The 16,080-nt window shown below is 42.1% G+C and overlaps 1 protein-coding gene across 4 annotated transcripts in view; it reads right to left on the bottom strand.

The window, feature by feature from the left end:
* Nucleotides 1-677: 677 nt before the first annotated feature.
* Nucleotides 678-16,080, bottom strand: part of LOC109909102 (periostin) — a 34,653-nt gene continuing 19,250 nt past the window's right edge. Inside the window, exons 8-23 of one of the 4 annotated variants that reach the window (XM_020508017.2) lie at nucleotides 14,748-14,960; nucleotides 14,287-14,421; nucleotides 10,704-10,852; nucleotides 9,986-10,122; nucleotides 9,176-9,306; nucleotides 8,785-8,915; nucleotides 5,770-5,872; nucleotides 4,506-4,573; nucleotides 4,224-4,269; nucleotides 4,072-4,104; nucleotides 2,899-2,993; nucleotides 2,685-2,781; nucleotides 2,299-2,361; nucleotides 1,918-2,004; nucleotides 1,641-1,679; nucleotides 678-1,445 (exon numbers count right to left, since the gene is read on the bottom strand). In XM_020508017.2, coding sequence (XP_020363606.2) covers nucleotides 1,402-1,445; nucleotides 1,641-1,679; nucleotides 1,918-2,004; nucleotides 2,299-2,361; nucleotides 2,685-2,781; nucleotides 2,899-2,993; nucleotides 4,072-4,104; nucleotides 4,224-4,269; nucleotides 4,506-4,573; nucleotides 5,770-5,872; nucleotides 8,785-8,915; nucleotides 9,176-9,306; nucleotides 9,986-10,122; nucleotides 10,704-10,852; nucleotides 14,287-14,421; nucleotides 14,748-14,960 — 1,571 coding nt within the window. In that variant the 3' untranslated portion in view covers nucleotides 678-1,401. The remainder of the gene's footprint in view (nucleotides 1,446-1,640; nucleotides 1,680-1,917; nucleotides 2,005-2,298; nucleotides 2,362-2,684; nucleotides 2,782-2,898; nucleotides 2,994-4,071; nucleotides 4,105-4,223; nucleotides 4,270-4,505; nucleotides 4,574-5,769; nucleotides 5,873-8,784; nucleotides 8,916-9,175; nucleotides 9,307-9,985; nucleotides 10,123-10,703; nucleotides 10,853-14,286; nucleotides 14,422-14,747; nucleotides 14,961-16,080) is intronic. The other 3 variants (XM_020508018.2, XM_020508020.2, XM_031795807.1) reach the window with 3 other exon arrangements.

Genomic DNA, 16,080 nt, shown 5'->3' with positions numbered 1-16,080 from the left:
TTTCATCTTATTGTCAAACAAATCGCTTCAGGTAGTCTACCTGTGCATGTTTGTCCACTCCAAAAACATCACAGCACCTAAACACGGTGACTTGTTTGACAATAAGATGGTTGTGTTCACGACAAATTAAAAGGTCATAAAAAATGTATTACATGTCTTTACTATTAGGCCCATAAGAAATGTCATGTACTTATACACGTGCTTCTACACCTGCATTGCTTGCTGTTTGGGGTTTTAGGCTGGGTTTCTGTACAGCACTTTGAGATATCAGCTGATGTACGAAGGGCTATATAAATACATTTGATTTGATTTGATTTGATGTAAGCGCGGGCACACATAGGAGGTCAAGTCCCCTCATGGTATAATTCGCACTCTGACCTTTTAAAGGACACAGATTGACATTTGTAGCATTGTTAGACTCTTTTATAGATTTTAGGAGAACTAAAAAACTTTTTTTATACCCCCCCCAAACAACTAGCGTTATACAAAAAATGGAATTCATTGAGTAGGCAGGGCCCAGTAGACACGTGCCACAAATTAGATTGCGATCATACATCTTCTCCTCAAATTGGGTAAATGTGATTCTAAAATGTAACTTGAATTGAATTCTTATAACGATGAACTACTAACAAGTTTTTCAAATAAAGTTTTTCTCCTGGAGAATTATGCACTTCATATCCAAGAATATACTTTATTGAAAAAGGTTTGAAAACTGCAGAAAAACAAAGCTATTGAGAATATGTGAAAAGTTAAGTTTGTTAAGAGTGTTGCACATTTGAAACTTCTAAAAGCAAAGACAAGCTCAATATCTTTATGGTTAGCTAGGTAGACAGTCAGACAGAAAGGCAGAAAGAGAGAGCAAACACACTACTGTGAAACTCAGATCAGAGCTGAAATTACATCTAGTAGAAAAATATAAACATTTGCAGAAATGAAGTCACTGTCAGAAAACAGCAATCACATTTGATTTTTTATTATTTTTATTTTTATGTGAGCACCACAAACTCGATATCATGCAGAGGTAAATGACAAAATCTTCCTAAAAATCCTGTTGTATCACCTCAACCAATGGTCAAGGCTTCCAATAGATTGGTTTCAAATATTATTTTGCTACCCCTGGCTAGCTTCTAATCTTTCATCTCTAATATACACCGAAAACCCACAAATATGCGTACGCTATTTACATATCTTGATGGCTTTTAGTTATCTTTACATACATGCATCAATGATTTTTGTTTTGTTTAGCAAATGGCTTTACTGGTCTCACTAAGTTCAAGTTCTGTATGTCTACACACACGTCATTTGGAGTGTAGAGCTTTTATGGGAGACCATTCATTGACATTATCTCTGTTGTTCCTCTCTGGTTGCTGGTGCATCTTTAGTCACCTGGTCTGTCCATGTTTATGCTCTTTGTTCCTCTGGTCTGACTCTCCTCCTGGCACCAGCTAGGGATAGAGACAACAGAAAGATCATCATACACTCAAATAATAGAAATAAAGTTCAAGTCAATGTTCAATGATAGGTGGTCATTCTCTTTCAATGGTCGCAATTAAAGATCCTCATAGGATGACATTACCCATCATTTGAATCCCCCAACACGGTCAAACAGTATGTTATGTTATCAAGGAATCATGTTTTACCTGGAATTTTCCTGCCAGTTACTCGTCTCGGGTTTCCCTCTGTGAAGACAAATTTAAACCTCAGTCATTATAGAACCTTATAGAACCCAAATGTTGGTCACTACAGAATCTTAAAGAACCTAAACCATAGTCTTTATAGAACCCTACAGAACCAAACCTCTGCCACAATTGAACCCTACAGAATCCAAACTCCAGTCATAACAGAAACCATATCTTAATCACCTCAGATCCTTATAGAACCAGGTGGGGATGAGTAGAGTTTAGATGTGTCTCTTACCTTGGATGAACTTGGTGATTTTTTCAGAGTCCATGTCGAGCATTGAGGGGTTTCCCTCGATGGTGGTGATACGGGAGAAGTCAGCACCTACAGGAACGAGACAGGGATGTTACTGTATATGTCACAGATGGGACTATTATATATTCTAACGAAACAAGCAATTATGTTGGACAATTGACTAATTCTGCCGACAATGCCAAATATCACAGGGTGGAAATGTAACAGTTAGATTGAATCTTGTTTGTCACTCAACCCAGATTCTAACAGAACCTGTCACATGTCTACCCAGTGACATGCATATATGTGATTTTCAATTTAACATTGCATTATTTCCTCTATATTAAGTTATCTATCTACAACCAAAGGGGTGATGTTACTGACCTTCCAGCTCAATGTTGGAGATACCACTGCTGGAGCCACTGCTGCTGGCCGAGTACTGAGGACCTGTGGATGACAACATATTGAAACATTACATCAGTCTTCACATAGAAACATACTGTTTTCACAGAGTGGCAGATGTAAGAGTCATGATCCAGGGGTGACGTAGAGTCAAGGGAATTCAGTACGACACATTAACATCTGTAGACCTGTGTCTCACCTCAGCAACCCAAACGTTCACTTCTTTGTTTCATATAGTGCAGCAATACACCGTATAGCAACTATAGACCAAAACAGGTTCATTTTACTACATGTTAATATGTACCCAGAGTTCTTCAGACCTCATGGACAGGAGTCAAGAAAGACCTGTGTGTCTGTGAGGTACGTACCTGAGACCACTCTGGTAACTTTGGTGACCTTGGGCTCTCCCTCGATGACTCTAGTGACCTTGGTGAACTTTGGCTCGCCTTCAATGACTCTAGTCACCTAATAATCATAATCATGTATTAGATTTATATAACGCTTTTCCCGATGCTCAATGTGATTTGGTGGTTACATGGGTGGATACAATGGTTGAAACATGGTTTGTTACATTGGTGTTACCTTGGTGATGGTAGGCTGTCCCTCAATCACCCTGGTCACCTTGGTGATGGTAGGTTCCCTTTCGATAACCCTAGTCACATGGGTCACATCAGGCGCTTTAGAAAGAGAGAGAGGAGAACAAGTTTAACAACTGAAATAAATAACATCAAAAGCATGAAGAACATGACGTTTAAACAGCAAACTAGTAAGATCTGAAGGTCCGAATGAACTTAAAAACTCCAGACTCCATGAACTACAGACATGTAGTGTGTCATTGGTTCCTCTACTCCTTGATTCAAATATTGTCTGTACCTTCCATTGGCTTTAAAATAATTCATATGACAGGAATATATTGCATAATCAAAGGACACGTGGATATGTGCTTTGCAGATACGTTCAGAGTGAAGGCTTTCTCCAAGACATTAGTTTTCCCCTCAGAATCTTGACTGGAGATAATTGCATAAACAGTAACTTGAACTTGAACGTGCATATTTCTCTTTCACATCAAGAATTAACCTTAAAAGTCAAATCCCAATAAAGAACGGTAATTTTATCCAGAACAGATAAAACTTTACCAGGTGTCTGCTGCTATGGCAAGTCTTCTCTTGTTGCTGTCTGTACTGTAATTATCTGAACAACCACAATGGTTTTTCCTCTTGAACGTGGGTCATGAATCTCATGGAAGACAGAGATTGTCCTTATCTGAACTGTGCCAACCAGTCTATCAACTCTTGTAGCACAATGTCTTCAAGTCTTTCCAAGACTACCCATGATATATCATATAAAATGATTTTACACTGAGTGTACAAAAACTGCCAAGAACTGCAACGCACTGGGTTTTTCACACTCAACAGTTTCCCATGTGTATCAAAAATGGTCCACCACCCAAAAGACATCCAGCCAAATTGACATAACTGTGGGAGTCAGCCATGCGTCCTCCAAAACACAACCCAACCAAGCCACACAATGCAGATCCAACCCGGAAGCCATTCATCCCGGTAGAGATATTCCTACTGGCCTAACCCGGACGACGCTTGGCCAATTGTGCATCGCCCCACAGACCTCCTGGTTGCGACAGAGCCTGGGTGCGAACCCAGGGTCTCTGGTGGCATAGCTAGCGCTGCGATGCAGTGCCCCAGACCACTGCGCCACCCGGGAGGCCCTCACTGTTTCGATCCTTTAACTGTAACTTACCTGACTCAATGACGCGTGTGACGATCGTCCTCTCTGAAGGAAACAGAAAACACACAGAGGTTAATCACAGGACAACAGCAAAGTTACAAATAGATGCAACGCAAAAAGGTACAGCAGACATCTAAGACTTGGACTGATACAGTTGTACTCACTCATGAATGTAAGAGGGATTTCCTTATATCTGTATCCTGACACAAACTGTGAATGAATAGAAAGAAGGATTAGAGGTTGTAAACCATATTACTGTAGGTCTGTGTACACATCGTTCTGCTCAACTCCAATGTGGTAGGTACTGTACTGTACTTTGTTCAAGGCTTTACATATTGTCTTGTCATCTTATGGTCATTTTGTAACAAACACTTGGACGTTAATCTCATCTTGCTATCTCAGGGTTCTCCCTAATTCCTTTATGTGGGTGTGGCCTGGTACAGTACCTTGATCTCCATGTACTTGATGAGTCTTCTCAGCAGCCCCAGAAGGTCAGAGTTTCCAGCAGGCAGCTCTACAGGACAATTCAGTACAGAGTGTTAGACATACTGGTAACACTTTACACTAGGGTACATACAGCACAGCACAGGGTGTTAGACGTACTGGTAACACTTTACATTAGAGTACATACAACACAACACAGGGTGTTAGACGTACTGGTAACACTTCATACTAGGGTACATACAGCACAGTACAGGGTGTTAGATGTACTGGTAACACTTTACACTAGGGTACATACAGCACAGCACAGGGTGTTAGACGTACTGGTAACACTTTACACTAGGGTACAATACTGTACAGTACGGCACAGTACAGGGTGTTAAACATACTGGTAACACTTTACACTAGGGTACAATACTGTACAGTACGGCACAGTACAGGGTGTTAAACATACTGGTAACACTTTATACTAGGGTACATACAGTACAGTACAGGGTGTAAGACATACTGGTAACACTTTATACTAGGGTACATACAGTACAGGGTGTTAGACATACAGGTAACACTTCATACTAGGGTACATACAGCACAGCACAGTACAGAGTGTTAAACATACAGGTAACACTTTACACTAGGGTACAATACTGTACAGTACGGCACAGTACAGGGTGTTAGACATACTGGTAACACTTCATACTAGGGTACATATAGGTTACTGCCAAAGTAATGGAAACACTTGAGGAAATGAGGGATACAAGATATATTGAAAGAAGGTGCTTACACGCAGGTGTGGTTCCTGAGTTAATTAAGCAATTAACATACCATCATGCTTAGGTTCATGTATGAAAATGCTGGGCAGGCCATTATTTTGGCCAATATTTTTGCTACCATGGCTTTGCCCCGATAGGATGACAATGCCCCCATCCACAGGGCATTCAGTACAGAGTGTTAGACATACTGGTAACACTTTACATTAGAGTACATACAACACAACACAGGGTGTTAGACGTACTGGTAACACTTTACATTAGAGTACATACAGCACAACCCAGGGTGTTAGACGTACTGGTAACACTTTACATTAGCGTACATACAGCACAACACAGGGTGTTAGACGTACTGAACCATTTAGCACTGCTAAATATATATAATATATCAATAAATGATAACCTGCACAGTGCGTCTCTCAACACATGACAATTTAATCAGGGTATAATTTGTTTCTCCAACAGAGGAGCTGGCATTCAGAGAGGTTTGAGTCAGTCTTACCTCCGGGGTAGAGGAGGGTTTTGACAAAGTGAATGACTCCGTTAGTGGCCATGATATCATTTTCAGGGACCTCAATAGTGTTCACTCTAATTGTGTTGTTAGCCTGGAGGAGAGGAGTAGAGGTGATTAAGATACAAACACTGATGGGATGATTACAGATAAGACAGCCACAATGAGATGAGTTATGAGTACCAGCTGGTAATGTGCCATATGTCTCTCAATTAGGTTGGCATTTACTTTTTCCACATTTTGTTATGTTACAGCCTTTTTCTAAAACGGATTAAAGACATTTTGTTCCTCATCAATCTACACAAAACACCCCATAATGACAGAGCAAAAACAGGTTTTTAGAAGTTTTTGCAAATGTATTAAAAAAGAAAACAGAAATACCTTATCTACATAAGTATTCAGACCCTTTGCTATGAGACTCTAAATTGAGTTCAGGTGCATCCTGTTTCCATTGACCTTTCTTGAGATGTTTCTATAACTTGATTGGAGTCCACCTGTGGTAAATTCAATTGGCACACATCTGTCTATATAAGGTCCCACAGTTGACAATGCATGTCAGAGCAAAAACCAAGCCATGAAGTTGAAGCAATTGTCCGTAGAGCTTCAAGACAGGATGGTGTTGAGGCACAGATCTGGGGAAGGGTAGAAAAAACTGCAGCATTGAAGGTCCCCAAGAACACAGTGGCCTCCAGCATTAAATGGAAGAAGTTTGGAACCACCAAGACTCTTCCTAGAGCTGGCCGCCCGGCCAAACTGAGCAATAGGGGGAGAAGGGCCTTGGTCAGGAAGGTGACCAAGAATCTGATGGTCACTCTGACAGTGCTCCAGAGTTTCTCTGTGGAGATGGGAGAACCTTCCAGAAGGACAACCAGCACTGCAGCACTCCACCAATCAGGCCTTTATGGTAGAGTGACCAGACAGAAGCCACTCATCAGTAAAAGGCACATGATAGCCTGCTTGGAGTTTGCCAAAAAGCACCCAAAGGACTCTCAGATGATGAGAAACAAGATTCTCTGGTCTGATGAAAACAAGATTGACTCACGTCTGGAGCAAATCAGACACCGCTCATCACCTGGCCAATACCACCCCTACGGTAAAGCATGGTGGTGGCTTCAACTTCATGGCTTGGGTTTTGCTCTGACATGCGTTGTCAACTGTGGGACCTTATATAGACAGATGTGTGCCTTTTTAAATCAAATCCAATCAATTGAATTTACCACAGGTGGACTCCAATCAAGTTATAGAAACATCTCAAGAATGGTCAATGGAAACAGGATGCACCTGAACTCAATTTAGAGTCTCATAGCAAAGGGTCTAGATACTTATGTAAATAAGGTATTTGATTTGATTTGATTTGATTTTGGCAGCATCATGCGGTGGGGATGTTTTTCAGCGGCAGGGACTGGGAGACTAGTCAGGATCGAGGGAAAGATGAACGGAGCAAAGTACAGAGAGATCCTTGATGAAAGCCTACTCCAGAGCACTCAGGAAATCAGACTGGGGCGAGGGTTCACCTTCCAACAGGACAACAACCCTAAGCACACAGCCAAGACAATGCAGGAGAGGCTTTGGGACAAGTCGCTGAATGTCCTTGAGTGGCCCAGCCAGAGACCGGACTTGAACCCAATCGAACATCTCTGGAGAGACCTGAAAATAGCTGTGCAGCGATGCTCCCCATCCAACCTGACAGAGCTTGAGAGGATCGAGGCTGTAATCCGCGCCAAAGGTGCTTCAAAAAAGTACTGAGTAAAGGGTCTGAATACTTATGTAAATGTGACAATTTTTTTTAAATATACATTTGGGGTATTGTTTGTGGACTGGTGTGGAAATAAAACAATTGAATACATTTTAGAATAAGGCTTTAACGTAAGAAAATGTTGAAAAAGTGAAAGGTTCTGAATACTTTCTGAATGTAGTTAAGCTACAGAACATTTGCAACAGTCAGTGTTGGGGAGTAGTGAACTACATGTAACTACATTTTGCAGTAACTTGGTGGTAGTTAAACTAAATTGAAATCTACGTAGTGTTTTCAGTAGTCAATTACTTTTTCACCATGTAGCGGTGTAGGTAACTACTATAACTACTAACACATTACTTTTTTGGCAAAAATAAAATATGGGTGAAGTAGGCAAGAATTGACTTAATTTTTGGCATTAGACATGACTAATTCTTGCTTGAAGCGTTGTTTTTGTGTTTAATGGGCTAACTTAAACATGCTGTTAACATAAGGTCAAAGTAATGTGTTCTTGCCATTTGTAGTCTATGACATTTCAGATGTCCATATGATAATTTATCACAGAGTAGTTTGGATATAGTGCACTACTTTTTCAAGGTAACTTTAGTTCAGTAAACTATATTTTTTAAGGGTAGCTTTAGTATAGCTTAACTTCTGTAAAGTCATTGGTAACAGTGGAATGCAACTGTCTGTTTTTGGGTAAAATGTCATCTAAACTAAATCATGAATATTCTGCACAACAAACATCCAGAGACCTCACATGGCTTTCTGCTTTATTTTAAGAAAGGAAATGTTTTTATCGTCTTAGAATATGATCCTAAGGACACTGCTGTAACACAACTTAAAAGCTAAGAATAAAATGAACCCAAAATGAAAATATCCTAAGTCTTGTCAGAATGCTGAATTATGTTGGGGAAGTTGTCTCTGGGGATGTTCATCCAACAAATGCGGTTCTGGTTTCTTATTCATCAAATGAATGTTATTTTAGACGTTATCTTTTCCCAAACATGTTTAAGTGTTATATATGTGTTCCAAGAAGTCAAATTTAGCCATAACTCCTAGTTTAAACGTTTGTTGACATTGTCGATGACAAAGGATTGCGGTTGTTAGTAATACGGAGTGGATCAGGATGAGAGTCTCTTGATTCACTGTAAAAACATTGTATAATCTCTTCAGGATCTTTGTGATACATGCTTGATTTTGTTGCAGCCATTGATGCCATGATTTTTTATATTTACAGCCCTGTTGAGTGTTGAGAGGTTTGGACTCACATGCAGCACTCGGAGGTTGTTTCCCTGCAGAGACTTGAGGAGGTTGGTCACCCCAGTCTCCAAACCTCCGCCGATGAACACTCCGTTACTGAAGTGGTAGAGCAGGATGGTACGCAGGGCATTCATATTACCTGGCCAGAACAGACAGGGTTTTAGATGGAAGACGATGGATCCATAGTACATATCGTACATACATCCATTAACTCTAAGACTTATGGATGTTCTTTTGACATAGCTTGTAGCTATGGTAGCTATGGTTAAGTTCAGCAGTTTTTCCTGACCGCCACGATGTGGCCTGACAAGAAAAACCTCTGGCTCTGATATTTGTTTGAGAGACTGAGACAGACTAACAGGGACGGAGAGAGAGGGAGAGTCTGAGAGATGAACCAACCTCTGAGCAGAGCCATGTCACTGTCGCTGACACCAGCGAAGGCCTCATCACTGGGAGCGAACAGAGTGTATTCTCCTTCCTGTTTGAGCAGGTCAGTCAGACCAGCCATCTCCATCAGTGACAGGAAGATCCTACAACCAAAACATGATGAAGGAAACAGTTACCTGGCTCTCATGACAACCACTGAGGGTAGATATAACTGGTGCCAGTGTGATAGCTTAGCATATAGAACTCGTTCCTGAACTTGTCTCTGACTGGGCTTTAACCAGGGTTCTCTACCTTACCAACACATGTGACCGCCCGTACGAACCGATTGAGCTATAGAAAAGGATCCTCTTCAGTGATGAGATCCTTGGTATTATTTAGATGAAAAGATCACTTGCAAGAGTGATCTTACATGATCACTCTTATACATGACTTGGAAAGAAGTTGGCCCACTGGTCTGTATAAACTCTTAGCACATTTCCCAGCCTGCTCCCCAGTCTGTATAAATTTGATTGAACTCTGTCTGATTAGTGAACTCTCTGACTCTCTGGCTATTGGGTTGGCTAAAGAACATAATTTCTCAAGCAGGAGTAGGGGGTGAGACAGGATTGTACTCCAAATCCAACACTGTTTAATATACAATATATTCATGAGTTGGCCACAAAATCGGAACAATTTTCATCTGCCCCTTGATCCTTCAACTAGTCTGATCTCAGATCTGTATGAGCTTGAGCTAACTTATCTGACTATTTCATTGGCTGAAGCTCATACAGTTGTGGGACCAGGCTAAAGCACACACAGTCTATAAGTCCACAAGCAGCTTACTTGAATCCTCCATTGTCAGTGAGGATCTGGAACATGGTGGCCTCAGCTGGCTTCATCAGAGTCTTCATCAGGTGGAGGGCTCCGTTACTGCCCTCCTTGCTGCCACGCACCAGGCAGGAGTTCTCTATGCACACCGCCTACAGACAGACAGGACACAGGGTATACAGGTTAAAGAACCACTTAAGTGAAAACCTTTTTTATCCTAATGATGTAACTCTAGTCCTAATATCCTAATTTTAGCAAAATTATGACCTATGTGGGCATTTTGGTATGCTAGCATAAGTACCTAACTAGTTAGCTAGCCAGATAGTTAGCTAGCTAGGCTAATTGGTTCTCTAGACAGCTAACTTCTTTTTTGAGCATATTTAAAACTGAATTTTGAGTTGGAACATCTGCTGAAGTAGCCCTTAATAAGACATGGAAATGAATAGTCTACTAGCTACTGAATTAACAGACTCTTAGTCAGTCCAGTTGATGGATAGCCCAGTGAAAAGGATATGTGTTGTATGGCAGACAGCCATTGTGACCAGCTGTTCAGAGACAAGAGATGGACTTGCATGCACGCACACATGCACACACCCACACACACACACACACACATTTGTATACTCACACAAACTCTCTCTCTCACAAACACACATATACTGTATGCACACGCATACCAGCACACACACTCAAACACACACAAACACACAAACACACACACACAGAGACTCACTGTGCGGTAGATGAAGACTCTGAGGAACTTCCCGGCGATAGTCTCCAGGCGCTGTCCGTTGTACAGCTGTCCCAGAGTGATCTTCTCTTTCAGGATGTGGTTCTCCAGAATCACCTTCAGAAAGCTCTGGTCAATGGCCATCACCTCATCTGGTGGATGAGATATTTCATATAGATACATTGTAAGAGGTCAAAAGATTACATTAAATCTGTTTTTAAACAACACATTTTTCAGAAACTAGCCCCAATTCTGCAAGAATGGAGATAGAAGTTATTCCCAGGACCTTCACCTCCACTGGGTGGATGGTATAAATGATAAATATATACATGGTAAACTTCTCTATTAAAGAAAACCCAGATGTGTAGACACCTCATCTGGAAGGGTGATATACATGGAATATACAGTGGGGAGAACAAGTATTTGATACACTTCTGATTTTGCAGGTTTTCCTACTTACAAAGCATGTAGAGGTCTGTCATTTTTATCATATATACACTTCAACTGTGAGAGACGGAATCTAAAACAAAAATCCAGAAAATCACATTGTATGATTTTTAAGTAATTAATTAGCATATTATTGCATGATATAAGTATTTGATCACCTACCAACCAGTAAGATTCTGGCTCTCACAGACCTGTTTTTCTTTAAGAAGCCTTCCTGTTCTCCACTCATTACCTGTATTAACTGCACCTGTTTGAACTCGTTACCTGTATAAAAGACACCTGTCCACACACTCAGTCAAACAGACTCCAACCTCTCCACAATGGCCAAGACCAGAGAGCTGTGTAAGGACATCAGGGATCAAATTATAGACCTGCACAAGGCTGGGATGGGCTACAGGACAATAGGCAAGCAGCTTGTTGAGAAGGCAACAACTGTTGGTGCAATTATTAGAAAATGGAAGAAGTTCAAGATGACGGTCTATCACTCTCGGTCTGGGGCTCCATGCAAGATCTCACCTCGTGGGGCATCAATGATCATGAGGAATGTGAGGGATCAGCCCAGAACTACACGCAGGACCTGGTCAATGACTTGAAGAGAGCTGGGACCACAGTCTCAAAGAAAACCATTAGTAACACACTACGCCGTCATGGATTAAAATTCTGCAGCACATGCAAGGTCAAGCCAGCGCATGTCCAGGCCCATCTGAAGTTTGCCAATGACCATCTGGATGATCCAGAGGAGGAATGGGAGAAGGTCATGTGGTCTGATGAGACAAAAATATAGCTTTTTGCTCTAAACTCCACTCGCCGAGTTTGTAGGAAGAAGAAGGATGAGTACAACCCCAAGAACACCATCCCAACCGTGAAGCATGGAGGTGGAAAAATCATTCTTTGGGGATGCTTTTCTGCAAAGGGGACAGGACGACTGCACCGTATTGAGGGGAGGATAGATGGGGCCATGTATCGTGAGATCTTGGCCAACAACCCCCTTCCCTCAGTAAGAGCATTGAAGATGGGTCGTGGCTGGGTCTTCCAGCATGACAACGACCCGAAACACACAGCCAGAGCAACTAAGGAGTGGCTCCGTAAGAAGCATCTCAAGGTCCTGGAGTGGCCTAGCCAGTCTCCAGACCTGAACCCAATAGAAAATCTTTGGAGGGAGCTGAAAGTCCGTATTGCCCAGCGACAGCCCCGAAACCTGAAGGATCTGGAGAAGGTCTGTATGGAGGAGTGGACCAAAATCCCTGCTGCAGTGTGTGCAAATCTGGTCAAGAACTAAGGGAAACATATGATCTCTGTAATTGCAAACAAAGGTTTCTGTACCAAATATTAAGTTCGGCTTTTCTCATGTACCAAATACTTATGTCATGCAATAAAATGCAAATAAATTTCCTTAAAAATCATACAATGTGATTTTCTGGATTTTTGTTTTAGATTCCGTCTCTCACAGTTGAAGTGTACCTGTGATATTTTTTTTTCTCTACATGCTTTGTAAGTAGGAAAACCTGCAAAATCAGCAGTGTATCAAATACTTGTTCTCCCCACTGTATATACAGTACAGTATATACTACATGGTTAATAGCATACTTAGATAAACAAAAAGACAATAAACTACAGCCAAATGCAGGAGATCTTGCGGTATTGGGCAAAACTCAGACGTGTACAGATCAAAAGATTAAAATACATCTGTTTGTAAACAATAGGTTTTCTAGGAGCTAGCCCAAAACCAAATCAAAGGTTTTCTAGGAGCTAGCCCAAAACCAAATCAAAGGTTTTCTTAGGACGAAGACCATAAAAAAGTTCCATTGTGATTATTATCGTCATTATGAGTCATAATATAGGTTAATGATGCAGTCTGCTGGTCTAGTCAATTGTAAAACGTCAACCTTATTTTCCAGGAAATCTCCCGGGTTCTGTAGCTTCCCCACAGACAGATTGATCAGCCACATTGTAACAGTGTCTGCGTCACAAATTGCACCTTATTCCCTTATTCCCATAGGGCTCTGGTCAAAGGTAGTGCACTACTGTATATACGGAATAGGGTGCCATTTGGGACACAGGCAGTGACTGTTCCAGTCTGCATTACCCGTACGTAATATACTGATATACCCCCCCCCCCCCCCCGGGAGAAGAGCTACCTCCTCCAGAGAGGAAACTATGGCTCTAATAACAGAGGACGTTTTAACAAGTGCTGTCTGAGAAATAGAGCTGTTCTGGTCTGTACAGTACGGTACGTCGACAATGGGCCAATCATGTAGAGTCTAAATTAGAGAACAATTTAGTGGAGGAATTTATAAGCCGTAACTCAGCTATTCAAGCCTGGGACTCTTTCCTTTCCTATAGCATGCAGCAGGCTAGTGTATCATACAACTGATTAATATACTTCGGTTCAGTTTATCACACATGCGTTACAAATGTTGGATTCAGGTAGGAGATATCTCTCCCCACGCCTTGTGAGGTCTAGAATGTTCCTATGCTGTGTATGTGTGTATGTGTGTCTGTGTGTGCGCAGGGGTAATTATGTATTCTTAGGGTTTGCGCGGCATAAGGCTCCAGCTATTAATCATTCCAGCAGTCAGGAGACCAGTATGCAGTATGTATAGTATACTGCTCACTAGTGAGTCCGCTTGACACCAAGACTAATGTCATGGTTTGGAGCTCAGTGTGCATTACCCACCTGTGGAGAGGAGTGATAAAGTAGTGACAGAGGAGCTATAGAGAGGAGGAGGGGGACAGAGAGAGGAGCTAGAGAGAGGAAGAGGGGGACAGAGAGAGGAGCTAGAGAGAGGAAGAGGGGGACAGAGAGAGGAGCTAGAAAGAGGAAGAGGGGGACAGAGAGAGGAGCTAGAGAGAGGAAGAAGGGTACAGAGAGAGGAGCTAGAGAGAGGAAGAGGGGGACAGAGAGAGGAGCTAGAGAGAGGAAGAGGGGGACAGAGAGAGAAGCTAGAGAGAGGAAGAGGACCAAGAAAGGAAAGAGTTCAGGACATTCAAGAGTATTTAAGGGGAACGAGGGATGTGTTACAGACAGAATTGAGCGGGTCCATGATGTGTACTCACCAGTGAAGACAGAATTGAGCGAGGCCATCATGTGTACTCACCAGTGAAGACAGAATTGAGCAAGGCCATGATGGGTACTCACCAGTGAATACAGAATTGAGCGGAGCCAGTAGTGTGTATTCTGCCTCAGCTGCCATGGCTGCAGAAAGACCTAGCTCTGACACCATGTCACTGAAGGTGGACTCGGAAGGGGTGAGCAGCTCCATCACCTGCTTGGCTTAGAGGACACAGACAACACCATTAAAAGCTTATCTACCACTGAAAGATAACACTTCTAGACTTATTCAGTTTTCAGATTTGATCTTAGTCTTGCTGTCATTGTTTCCATCTATTTGCCTATGTGTATGGCTGACTTGTATAATAGTGTAACAGCAAAGGGAGATTTAAATAAAGGTGGTGTGCATTTTGTGAAAACAGTTCATGCACATTCCAACAAACAAATGCAAATGCAAAAAACTGTGTGTTAGGAGCACAGCTCAGAAAAGAAAGCACTATACAAATGACATGTATAATTATTAGGTGGGTCAAGATGGGGGAGCTAACCTGAGTCAGGCATGAGGACCTCGTCGATGAGGTGGATGACTCCGTTGGCGGTGACAATGTCTTTCTTCAACACCATTTTGATGCCGTTGACAGTCAGGCTGTCCCCGTCACAGCCAATCTCGATGTTGTGGCCTTCCAGGGTCTCAAAGGTCTGGCCGGACATGATGCCCTCTGAACACTGGACAGAGTTCAGCATGTGGAAGTTCAGCAGAGCTGGAGGGAGAGGAGAGAGGAGAGAGGAGAGAGGAGAGAGGAGAGAGGAGAGAGGAGAGAGGAGAGAGGAGAGAGGAGAGGAGAAAAGTGTCAATCGGTCCCACACACTCCGATACTCCTACATACAGTATATCCTCATTTGGTTGGGTTACTACATTACAGACTAGACTGGACCAGCATCCCGGGAAAAGTGATATGTGTTTGACTTCATATACTGTACTAGCCAGGCGTCATTTTAATCCTAAATAACATAAAAATCACCATCAAAACCTGTCAGTTTAAGCTAGAGATATTTTGCATTGGCTCCGTCTCAATCTACTGCATCACATTTGTCGGCCTTCCACATCAGAGGTGAAAGGTGGCCGAGCTACAGTGGTGTTTGTCAGAGCTACTCATGAGACATCCCGAAAATCGGTCTTCTCATGAATACATCCTGCTGGACACGTCTGAAGTCGGTAACGCTGATCTGCCAACTTCTGTCTGTAGCGTCCCAACCTTTTGGGCTACAAACTAGTTTGACCTCACTGTGGAAAGGGGAGACGCTAATTTTACTCTACATCCTTCACAAGTGTCACTGGGTTCTTCTGAATGTAACCAATACAAATGAATGGTAGTAGAGGTGCCTATGCATTGGATTATGTCATTTCCAGCATGGCTTCAGAATAGCAAATTAATCACAGGTTACGTCCCAAATGGCAACCTATTCTCCATTAAACAATTAAGTAACTTAGTGTGATTGTTTTCAAGCAAGAACTTTGCTAGGACTGTCTGTGAGTGGTTTGAGTGGGGAGGGAAAAACTTAAAATGAGCTGTTATTGGCAGAGAGGTTTGGAACTCTCTTTCTTGTTGGTCTATTAGCTAATTTAGCTCATGGTGATGTCAAAACTCCCTCCCACCAAATCTTGCAGAAACTTCAGGTGGTCGTTTCAAACAACTTTAAAGGGTCAAATACATCGAGAAATCTGACTGCCAATGGGTACTTTGCACCTCTGCCCAGTGTTGACAGTTAACTTTTTGTTGTTCACATAGAACAATTTTAACATCTTGGCCATGTTCTGTTATAATCTCCACCCGGCACAGCCAGAAGTGGACAGGCCATCCCTCATAGCCTGGTTCCTCT

This window comes from Oncorhynchus kisutch, linkage group LG18 (genome assembly GCF_002021735.2).
Source record: "Oncorhynchus kisutch isolate 150728-3 linkage group LG18, Okis_V2, whole genome shotgun sequence".
NCBI lineage: Eukaryota > Metazoa > Chordata > Actinopteri > Salmoniformes > Salmonidae > Oncorhynchus > Oncorhynchus kisutch.
Note: the sequence above shows the minus strand (reverse complement) of the source record. Positions and strands in the feature narration are given on the sequence as shown.